Source organism: Epinephelus moara, chromosome 16 (assembly GCF_006386435.1).
Source record: "Epinephelus moara isolate mb chromosome 16, YSFRI_EMoa_1.0, whole genome shotgun sequence".
In the NCBI taxonomy this organism is placed as follows: Eukaryota; Metazoa; Chordata; class Actinopteri; order Perciformes; family Serranidae; genus Epinephelus; species Epinephelus moara.
In genome coordinates, this window is record NC_065521.1 from 44955225 (window position 1) to 44966443 (window position 11219).

The 11219-nt window shown below is 42.2% G+C and overlaps 2 protein-coding genes across 2 annotated transcripts in view; one reads left to right on the plus strand and one right to left on the minus strand.

Moving 5' to 3' along the window:
• The first annotated feature begins 397 nt into the window (after positions 1-397).
• The window catches only part of LOC126403009 (L-rhamnose-binding lectin SML-like), a 65327-nt gene continuing 54505 nt past the window's right edge, over positions 398-11219 (plus strand). Inside the window, exon 1 of the mRNA XM_050065400.1 lies at positions 398-489. The gene's annotated coding sequence lies outside the window, so the exon portion shown is untranslated. The remainder of the gene's footprint in view (positions 490-11219) is intronic.
• On the minus strand, positions 1487-5871 carry LOC126403010 (galactose-specific lectin nattectin-like). Its single transcript, XM_050065402.1, has 6 exons — positions 5806-5871; positions 5515-5527; positions 5190-5284; positions 2311-2445; positions 2066-2177; positions 1487-1718 (listed from the first exon to the last, which is right to left on the minus strand). Exons 1-6 carry the CDS (start codon positions 5869-5871, stop codon positions 1651-1653), a joined length of 489 nt encoding a protein of 162 aa, XP_049921359.1. The 3' UTR covers positions 1487-1650.

Below are 11219 nucleotides of genomic sequence, written 5' to 3' on the forward strand. Positions count from 1 at the left end.
CTACAGACATTGTAAAGTAGCAACAGGTTGATCTTCATCTCTGACGAACTCACTAAGTGGTGTTTCTTTTATCTCCAAGGTAATGGATATAAAAGTAAAAGGGTCAAAGATCAGGGCATAATGTTATTAAAAAGCAGTATGTCCTGATTGTGTGTGTACTGCATGCAACAGTAGGCACTTTCTAAGGACAGCTGCAGTACCTATGAAAGTAAAAAGAAAAGGTATGTGATTCAGGACGCAGCCATTGGCTATTGTAGGCTGTGGGCAGGACATGAATGCTCCTGTTGGGTCACATGAGGTGTCAATCAAAATGTCAGAGTGCAGTGGCCATTTTGAAAAGTTTAGAATATTTCAAAGGATGCAGTGGCAGTCTGCAGCTTTTTATGGATGTAATAATGTATTTAGACTGAATATTTTACCGGATTTGGATCATCTCGACCTTTGCCAACGTTTGAGGACCGGTTATTGGAACACAGCGAGGCTTCAAAGGTGAACTGTAAGCTAACAGTTTGTTTGTTGTTTGTCTGACAGGAGCATTGGTTGAACCTGCTGTGGTTGTTGTATCTTGAAATGGTCGGCATTATTCACATCACAAGAATCTCTGCTTTACAAATAGACATTGTATATGTGAGTTAACTTCTTAAACACAACAGTTGTTTACGCATGATGAGTGTTTACTAAACAACAGGGCTGTCATATTGTCAAGAGATATTTAAAACAGTTGTGTAGTGACCTGATCAAATGCTGCTGCCTAAAAACAGTTTCACATATATTAGTGAAGTCTGGGACACAGTGCCACAGCTCTGTCACTGTGTTTGTACATCTGATGTATCTGCTTCCCAGATTAGCATCCAGATCGTATTATAGTGTGGGCACTACTGTCTTTATACCTGTTGGTACGAGTGCACATGTTGAGGTGTTACCTGCATGTTTGCTGTATGTAACAATGGTGGCTGGCTGAAAAGGTCTTGCATTAAGTGGATAACTGAGGCATGAAATGCAAAATAACCATTTTACACAACACAGATCATCAGAGGAATACTAAATGCCTGAAAAATACTCAGAAGTTTTGTGATGTGGTGTGATTATCACACCATGCAGGTTAATGAGGAAGAGTTTATAAATAAAGTGGGGCTCGGAATGAAAGAGTGAAGTGATGGGAAACTGATGAGACTTGCTCAGTGTGCACAGATATGGTGTAAAATGGCTGATTCAGGAACAACGTTGGTTAAACCTCAAACTGTGCCCATGCTCTTTTGTCCATTAAGTGTAAAACAAAAAATATAATGACAAGCACTCATGATGATCTTCTCCCCATCTAATAATCCTGACAGTTTACATGCTGTAGCACAGTTTGTCCTGTAGATGGTGCTCTCACATTGACTGGAGATCTTCATTCTGTCTCTCATGTGAAAATGTTTCAGAACAGTTTTTTGGAAACACTGAGCTTTATGCATGAGATGGTAATATAAAGAGGTGAGGCAGATTGCTGAACAGGATATATGTGTTTATTGATGAAGCTGAAATCAATTCAGAATTGTTAAGAGATCTTCCAGCAGCGATGTCGTCGAGGCTCGACTCCCTGTTACAAGTGACATTATCAGTGGGGATGTGATATTACCACAGCTGATGTGTCATGGAGGGGAGTGATTACAGGTCTCTGGCACAAGCAAAAGATTTCTTCTGACCACAGGGTGTGTCATTGACGAAATCCTTTCCTGTAGACAAACAATGATAGCACGTCAGGGGGCTCTGCTACGTTTTTTACATTGACATTGTTTGCCTTTTCTCAATTAGGTAAGTGAAGCTTTCTTTTTATAACACTCTCCAAAACCTGAGTTATAAACTGCTTCACTGTTGCAAATGAAAGCATGTATTAAAAAAAAAAAAAAGACACAACCAAATCCAAAACCATAAAAACGGATCCAAAGTATGAATAAAACAAAAATAATACTGATGTACGGTTACACATTATGAGTTACAAAAGATCATTTTCATGTCTTTAGTACTGATAAGTTATTTCTAAAAATCTCAATCAAAAAGACAACAGATGATGAACTTTAACCTTTAAAGTTGATCTCCATGCAGTGTTCTTTTCCACCACTGTTGCTGGGCTCCCCTTTGGCCCAGCCTTTGAAGTCAAACAGTGAACCGTCACTGTTGAGCCACACACCCTCCTGAAATAAAGGTTTTTTACATAGCCATGAACTTCATTTATAAATCCAGCTTGATGTATTTCAGTTATGTTTTAACTGTTGTTTTTATCAAAGACTGGTTACAGCATGTACATTAAAGAATAGGTGGACTCACGCCTGATGAATCGTAGCTTCCAACCCAAGTGTTTGTATGTGTGCCAGTCACTCTCAGGATCACCTGTCTGAAGGCTTTGTACTGTTCTTGGGTGTGGAGGGAAGCCAGATTTCCACCGAGAGTGGTGCAGAAACGCTGATGAGGAGAATAAAGTGTCGAGAGAAAAAAAACAAAGTCAGAAATAATAATACAGAGATGAAGTAAGTTGGATGAGCACAGAGAGAGTTACATTATGTTGGAGACAAAGTGAGAATGTGACAGAGATTGAGTGTGACGAATTCCTCACATCACTACGTAAACGTTACTCTGTGTACTAACAGAAAAAGTAATTGACACTTAAGCTGAAAATACACCGGCGCCTGCAGCATGGCGTATCATGTGACGCACGTTAAGTGCTGCCCTAGCACACACTGGACGCGTTGAGCTGCATCTCGTCAACAGATGACAATGCAGTTATTACAACTTTTACAGAAAGATCTGTACTTCCTCCACCTCTGCATTAGCTTAAAATCACATGTGGACAGCCACTAATTAAACTTGATTTCTCAACTGAACAGCAGATCTCGATCGCTATGACTCGCCAGGAAGTATCTTTTTGACCATTGTCTTTATAATGACGGTATTGTGAGTTGTTTTATGTCTTTATTTATTTCTTGACCTCAACAAGTCTCTCGTCATCCATTCTTTGTCACACAAGAAACACAGCAACAGCAAAGTTCTCTTTGCATCAATGGTAAGGAGAGGAGTAGAGCTGCCATAGGAGCAGAGTAATGAGCTGCTACGAGAGCTGGTATGTACAAGCAGAGAGTGAGTGGCAGAAATATTTTTTAATTCTGGGGGGTGGTGAAACTGGAGATAGAAGAGTAGCGTGAAGTGCTGTTGGGCGGTGTTTAGAGGACAACCTAAGAACCCAGTAGACACCAGTGGTGAGGAAGGCCATCTGGCTGAAGAAGGCCTCTCAGGTCTTGCTGGCCCAGGAGTCTCCTGAAACAGCAGACAGCTACCGGTGGGCCAGAAGGGCTGCAGCCATGGCGGTCACTGAAGCAAAAACCCAGCTGTGGGAGGAGTTTGGGGAGGCTATGGAGTTTTAGTTGGCCTCAAGGAATTTCTGGCAAACCATTGGACACCTATTGAAAGGAATGCAGGGCTTGTCTCAGGCTGTGCTCAGCAGAGAAGGAGAACTGCTGAATCGAACTGAGGATAATGTTGGGCAGTGGAAGGAGCACTATGAGGAATTCCTGAACCCAACCATCACACCCTCTGTGGAGGTGGCAGAGCCTGAAGACTGGGGAACTTTTGTCCATATCCCTGGCAGAGGTTGCTGAGGTAGTTAAAAAGCTTCCCAGCAGCAAGGTGCAGGGTGCAGATGAGTTTCGCCCTGAGATGCTGAAGGCTCTGGACAGTGTTGGGCTGTCTTGGCTGACATACTTTTTTAGTGTCGCATGAAGGCCGGGTATTGTGCCTGTGCATTGGCAGCCCGGGGTTGTGGTCACTATTTTTACAAAAGGGGACCAGAGTGTGTGCTCCAATTATGGGGGTAACACATTGCTCACCCTCCCTGGGAAAATTTACTCCAGGGTGCTGAAAAGGAAATTCTGACCATTCACACCTCGGATTTAGGAGGAGCAATGTGGATTCCGTCCTGGCTGTGGAACAATGGACCAGCTTTTCACCCTTGTGGGGATGCTGGAGGGATTGTGGGAGTTTGCCCTTCCAGTCTACATGTGCTTTGTGGACTTGGAGAAGGCTTATGACCGCATCCCTTGGAAAGTCTTGTGGAGGGTACTGCGGATTACGGAATTACAGGGAACTGGGATCATTGAAACAAGCTATCCGGTCCCTGTATGACCAAAGTGATAGCTGCGTCCACATACTCGATGTTAAGTCAGACATGTTCTCTGTGGGTGTGGCGGGGGAGAAAGGGGTCTGATTTGGGGACCTCAGAACTGCCTCCCCTTTTTTTTTGCACATGAGGTGGTTCTGTTGGTTTCATCACACCGTGACCTTCAGCACACACTGGGGTGGTTTGCAGTCGAGTGTGAAGCAGTCAGGATGAGAGTCAGCACCTCCAAATCTGAGGCCATGGACCTCTGCTTGAAATGGATTGGATTGCCCCCTCTGGATTGGGAAAGAGTTAATGCCTCAAGCCAAGGAGTTCAAGTATCTCAGGGTCTTGTTTACTAGTAAGGGTTGAATGGAGCGTGAGATAGATTGGCAGTTTGACACGGTGTCTGCAGTGATGCAGGTACTGCACCGTACCATCGTGGTGTGGAGGGAGCTGAGCCGGAACGCAAAACTTTCCATTTACTGGTCCATCTAGGTCCCAACCCTCACCTATGGTCACGAGCTTAGGTAGTGGTTGAAAGAATGATATTGCGGATACAAGCAGCCGAAATGAGTTTCCTCCATTGGGTGGCTGGGCTCAGCCTTTAGAGATAGGGTGAGGATTGCAGATATTCAGAGGGAGCTCAGAGTAGAGCCGCTGCTCTTTTCATCAAAAGGGGCCAGTCGAGGCATCAGGCATCTGATTAGGATCCTCCTGGGCGCCTACTGTTAGAGGTGTTCTGGGCACGTCCCACTGGTAGGAGGCCCCGGGTCAGACCCAGATCATGCTGGAGGGATTATATATCTCATGGATGAATGGACTTAGCGGATAGTTTTTAAATGAATCATGAAAGTCCACAATAAAATTCTGTGTATTTAAAACCAATCAAGTGTCAGATTCAGTCGCAGATAACTGTGAAGCTGTCTGAGAGTTTCACAGTATAAAAATGTTCATATGAGCACTTTTACTACTGAGTGATTCTAGTACAGCTGGTTTAAAGCATACACCACAAATACAGTGTGTCAGTTAGAAATGACATCATTTCAAGACGTACCTCTGCATCAGCCCAGGTCTTTGGAGCGTGGTGGAACTGGTAACACTTTTTGCCAAATGGAGTCCAACCATCTGGGCAGGTTCTGCAGCACTCATCTGTAACACAATTGAAGATGATTAGAAAGACAATCATGGAAAAACCCTCCAATGGTTCAAATCCAGTGGAGCTGTGAGAATTTTGTCCCTCAACTCAATCTTTATAGACAGAAGCTTTTGAGCACAGAGCAATGTTGAAAATCATTTTTGTAGTCTTATCAATAAACTGAAGAGCAGTCACAAAGTGGCAGCTACAGGATGTCACCTCCACCATTCTGAGAAGCACCAACCTTCACATGACGCCTGTGGAGATAAAGACATGATCTTTAGTATCAGACGCATCTTGGATTTGCTTCTATTTGTAACTTTAGATTTTAATTTAAAAATACAGATGGTGACTTTTATTTTTCAAAACGTGTTTTGTTCACTTCCTCCCTGTTGCAAAATGTTAATAAAACATTCATATCTCATGTTGAAAACATGATGTTGGGCTGGAGGAGCTCTCAGAGGACTGGTTTATGTTAAGGTTCAGGTGTCTTAACACCAGAGATCTTTTTAAAACAAATATGCATATTACTTACATTTGCTCCAATCCACAGCCCACTGGTCAAACAGAGGACCACAATGAGAAGAAGACTTGATGCCATCTGTGTGAGGACACAGTATATTAGTAATGCAATCTGTGAATTCAAATTGCGAAATTAAAATTTGCTAGATTCTTCTTGCAGCAACATTATTTGAAAAGACGATTTTATCTTGACGTGAAAATTAAATGTAATAAACAGATAAAAAGGGGACGTCGGTGGCTTAGTGGTAGAGCACATGTACAAGGCTGTTGCCGCAGCGGCCCGGGCTCGACTCCTGTGGCCCTTTGCTGCATGTCACTCCCTCTCTCTCTCCCCCCTTCACACTCGTCTGTCCTATCCATTAAAGGCTAAAACATGCCCCAAAAAATATCTTAAAAAAAAAAAAACAGATAAAAAGTCTTTTTTGTAGATATGAATGAAAACAGCTGATGCAGTGACGAAAGGCAGGAATGAGAGTCTTACCTTGTTGTGATGATCAGGTGAGGTTGCACTTGCAGCAGTAGCAGGTAGCAGGGTGTCTTTGAGAGGGAAACCTACAGTTTATATACATTCTCTGGGGGTGTTCTGACTCCAACACCTGTGGCGTGCCTGTCTCTGATTACAGGATACTGTTTACTTACTGTAATGAATAATTAGTAAAATATTGTCTGACGCTTGAGGAAAAACTGTAACGCTCATTCTAGGAAAGTTAATATTAACAATAACTATAATACATTAAATTCAGTAGGCGCCTTTCCAAACACCTACGGTCACTTTACAGAGCATAGAAATAAAACCACATGCGAACATGTACAAAACAGACGGAACAAGGGACATGAACTGGGCAGACACTATTAAGAGCTGGGATAAAAACAGTACAACTGTATAGCAGGGATACTCAACTTGCTTTGCCCAGGGGCCACTTTTGCAAAATGACAGAATGCCAGGGGCTAGTTAATAACCAAACATTAATGATATATATATAACCTTTATTTATTCTCGAGAGACATTGAGGTTACCCTCATTTTCAATGCCGTCGAGTTGACAAGCCATTAAAATATTGACAGTGATTACACACAACAATCTACATTTAACAAGAAAGACAGTCATCTGAAACAATTACAATTAGAAACACAGTTATCTATGATTAATAGAAACACAGTTATCTATGATTAAGGTCCTAAACTCTGTGAGTGAAGGGAGTGTGTCTAATTTCATGATGTGTTGTAGTGCGTTCCAAGAGCTAGGGGCATCATAACAAAAGGCAGTCTTACCAATACTTGTACAGACTCGAGGAACTTTGAGTAGCAGCAATTCAGCTGAAAGGGTCATGTAAGTGCCTGAGTTCCACTCCAACAAATTTGCAATATACGGTGGTAATTTGCCTAGAAAGGCCTTAAAAATATATAAAAGCCAGTGCCTCTTGTGCTTTTCCTCAAGAGAGGGCCAACCAACGTTTTCATACAGAACACAGTGGTGAGTATCATATATATCACCAGTAATAAATCTAAGGGCTGAATGATAGACCGATTCCAGACGCTTCAAAGTTGAGGCAGCAGCATGCCTATAGATAATATCACCATAATCCATATTCCACAGATCCATATTTATCAATAAAAAAAAGCTATCCTCTCTCATCTTTTACAAGCAAATCCAGTCACAGCCCTGCACAGACAACCTGCACGCACCAGGTGTACACAGGGGCATTTCTAGGATTTGAGTACATTTGAGGCTTAGCCTGAACGTCTGTCGGGGGCCAGGAGGTCCTCCCCTGGTACTTTCTTAATAAATGAGCTCTAATCTGATGTTTTATGTTGACTCTAAAATGCATCAGTCATGAACACAACCGCTTGCTATTGGCTGGATCTCCCCCAACATGAAATGGAGCAGGGCCTTCCTGACAACACAGGCTCTCATTGGCTATGGTTGGCTGTGGGCAGGACATGAATGCTCCTGTTGGGTCACATGAGGTGTCAATCAAAAGGTCAGAATTCGGTGACCATTTTGGAGAGTTCAGATATTTCAAAGGATGCAGTGGTAGTCTGGGGCTTTTTATGGATGTAATAATGTGTTTGAACTGAATATTTTACCGGATTTTGATCATCTTGACCTAACACTTTGTTTGTTGTTTGTCTGACAGGAGCATTGTTTGAACCTGCTGTGGTTGTTGTATCTTGAAATGGTCGGCATTATTCACATCACAAGAATCTCTGCTTTACAAACATACAGTATGTTGTATAAGTGAGTTAACTTCTTAAACACAACAGTTGTGTAGTGACCTGATCAAATGCTGCTGCCTAAAAACAGTTTCACATATATTAGTGAAGTCTGGGACACAGTGTCACAGCTNTTGGCCTCCCCTTCCTGCTCAGCTTGCATTTGGGGATTTTAACAGTGTGTTATTATCTCAGCTGTTGTCTGACAGCAGCAGGTGTGTTATTCGAGTGGAGTCTTTCACTGTGATCAGAGGGCTGGGAGCAGGACAGGAAGTATTTAAATCCTTAAATGTTGGAAAAAGTAACCAGTACCACCCTGTAGAAATACTCTGTTACAAGTGACATTCCTGCATTTACAATGTTACGTAAGTAAAAGTGTGTAAGTATAAACAGAAAAATGTACTTAAAGTTTTACAAGTAAAAGTACTGTAAAATGTCCCCTGTGACTGGTGTAGTCTGCGACTGTATCTGATCTCATCAGGTATTCTGAGTCATTCATGTCACAGCAGGATTTTACTATTGGAGTTGAGGTGGTAGTATGTTGATGCAGTTGCAGACTAGTTTGTAGTGCACAAAACATTTATACTTTTGTTCCGCTGAGATATGCAGTATGATAGGCTATGATGGGAAGAGTGTGTGTCTATCTCACGTAACATGTTAAAAGTATATAATCTCACAAAATAAAGTTTAATTAAAGTTCATTAAGTTTCCTCCGAAATAAAGTAATGTCTAAACTAAGAGACCCGCCTTACTTGGAACACGCCCCCTCAAGCTGGTGGGATAAAACTATTGAGATCAGCGCATCTCTGCACTTTTCTTTCCTTTTTACTTTTCTTTTTACTTTACACTTTTTCTTTCTGTTGCCGTCCCTCCTTCTAGTGATAATCTTTATGCCTGAACCCGTTACGCTCTTTTTTTTTTGGAGCATTTTTGTCTTTATAGATGGGGCAGTTAAGTGTGAAGGGGAAAAAGAGAAAGGGGTAATGGCATGCAGCAAGGGGCCACAGGCTGGAGTTGGGCCCGGGCCACTGCGGCAACAGCCTTGTGCATGGGGCACCTGCTCTTTCCACTAAGCCACCGACGCGCCCCTCCCCCCGTTACACTCTTAAACTCGGTTCCTGCATAACTCTTTCTTTTCTTACGATCGAAATTATTTTAAACTTTTAAGTTTTGCTCGACACATCCAGGATTGTTTTGTCTTTCCTGAGGTTTCTTTCTTTTTGTCTGTGCCTTCAGTAACATTGTACCTGAAGCGACGAAGCCAGCCGATTGCAACAATTTGTTTTAAACGCGTTGATAATAACTTTGATAATAATATCGAACGGCCGACTAGATTGTTTTCAACTTCATTATAAGCGAGTAGCCATAGCTAAATAGATGAGTTTCTGTTCGGCTTGCAACTCCGTCAAAGATTCATCAGATCCAGCGGCTGCCAGCCACTTGTCCAAGTGTCCGCAGAGCAGGGACTCTTTGGTTGAAACAAGAGACTTTCCGCCTCCTAAAATCACCGACGTGTAAGGACCACATAAAGGACACTGCCTTCAGGCTCCACCGCCCCTCACTGCTGTGTTCCAGTTTGTATCACCCTGCTGGAAGGCTGTGAAGTGAAGCTGGGAGTCAACAGCGGCAGTCCGGGGTCCCCGAGAAACATCCGGCTGAGTCATCTCTTCTCAAAGTCGGCCAAATCCCCCTCACCTGATGCAGCCGCTGTGTTGTGATAAGAGTTGATGTCAAATAGGAGACTTATTTATTCTGATCTTAATTTAGGTTTCGTCAGGTAAATGGTTTTGCGCATCCCTGCGTCCCCAATTTATCTATAGTCACATACTGACACAAGTGTTACCTCTTGTCTTAATCCATCTATACATACTGTCGATGTTGTGTTATTTCATATTGTCCTCATTTACTGTTCATTTACTCAGTTGTTAAAACATTTAGCCCTCAATAAATCTTCTTTTATCGCCAAGTCATTGTCTGTGAATATTTCTTTTGAGCAGATCACTGCATAGAGAATTCATAACCCAGATACTGAGATCGATTCATAATTGATAAGTGTTCTGACGAATTAATAATTGGTTTTCGGAGTTATTAATTTGATTAGTTGCTTCCCTCCATAGGAGGGTGGTGCCTCAAACTTTATTATGAGTGCAGACATTTTCTAAAGGTATTGCTCCTACAACACTGTGCTTCAGAGATGTTATGTGAAAATGTTTCAGAACAGTTTTTTGGAAACACTGAGCTTTATGCATGAGATGGTAATAAAAAGAGGTGAGGCAGATTGCTGAACAGGATATATGTGTTTATTGATGAAGCTGAAATCAATTCAGAATTGTCAAGAGATCTTCCAGCAGCGATGTCGTCGAGGCTCGACTCCCTGTTAGAAGTGACATTATCAGTGGGGATGTGATATCACCACAGCTGATGTGTCATGGAGGGGAGTGATTACAAGTCTCTGGCACAAACAAAAGCCTTCCTCTGATTGCAGGCTATGTCATTGACGAAATCCTTTCCTGTAGACAAACAACGACAGCACGTCAGAGGGCTCTGCTACGTTTTTTACATTGACATTGTTTGCCTTTTCTCAATTAAGTGAAACTTTATTTTAATAACATTCTCCAAAACCTGAGTTATAAACTGCTTCACTGTTGCAAATGAAAGCACGTATTTAAAAAAACGTAAATAAACCAGGGGTGCAAACTTGTTGCTGTTTTGAATACAAAATAGGTTTGTGTTTGCCCTCATGCCTTAAGTTATGATAACTTTACTTGGCTAATATGACTATGTGTCAATCTGGGACTGTCATTTAGCCTGTAGACTGTAATCTCCCCATACCGAATGAACTCACTGTCTCCACTTGAAGCAGCCGAGCAGGGATTCTCAATGGAACAGTTAATAGTTTGAAGGCTGAGCAGAAGAGCCAATCAGTAACCCTCTGTGATAATGTCACATTGTGAATGACAAATAGCTGTTGACGTCATCAGGACAGGAGGACAGCCAGTTAACTGCTGGAAGCATTCAGCTGAAACCAACTGACACTGGTTGCATTGAGTTACATGACGATGCATTCAAGCTCTATTCAGTAAAAATGAGTACTGAGCGAAGGTTAATTCCAAGCCAACATTTGTATGTGGGGCCCATGTGGGTAGTTGATATATATGGGATTGTCCACAGGTCCTATATAAGGTGATAGAGCCTTTAAGGCTGTTGCACCAA

Coding starts and splice junctions, on each gene's coding strand:
- LOC126403010 (XM_050065402.1), bottom strand. CDS start 5,871: ATGGCATCAAGTCTTCTTCTCATTGTGGTCCTCTGTTTGACCAGTGGG. Junction 2,178..2,310: donor GAAGCTACGATTCATCAGGC/GTGAGTCCACCT, acceptor CCTTTATTTCAG/GAGGGTGTGTGGCTCAACAG. Junction 1,719..2,065: donor CATGGAGATCAACTTTAAAG/GTTAAAGTTCAT, acceptor GTTTGTCTACAG/GAAAGGATTTCGTCAATGAC.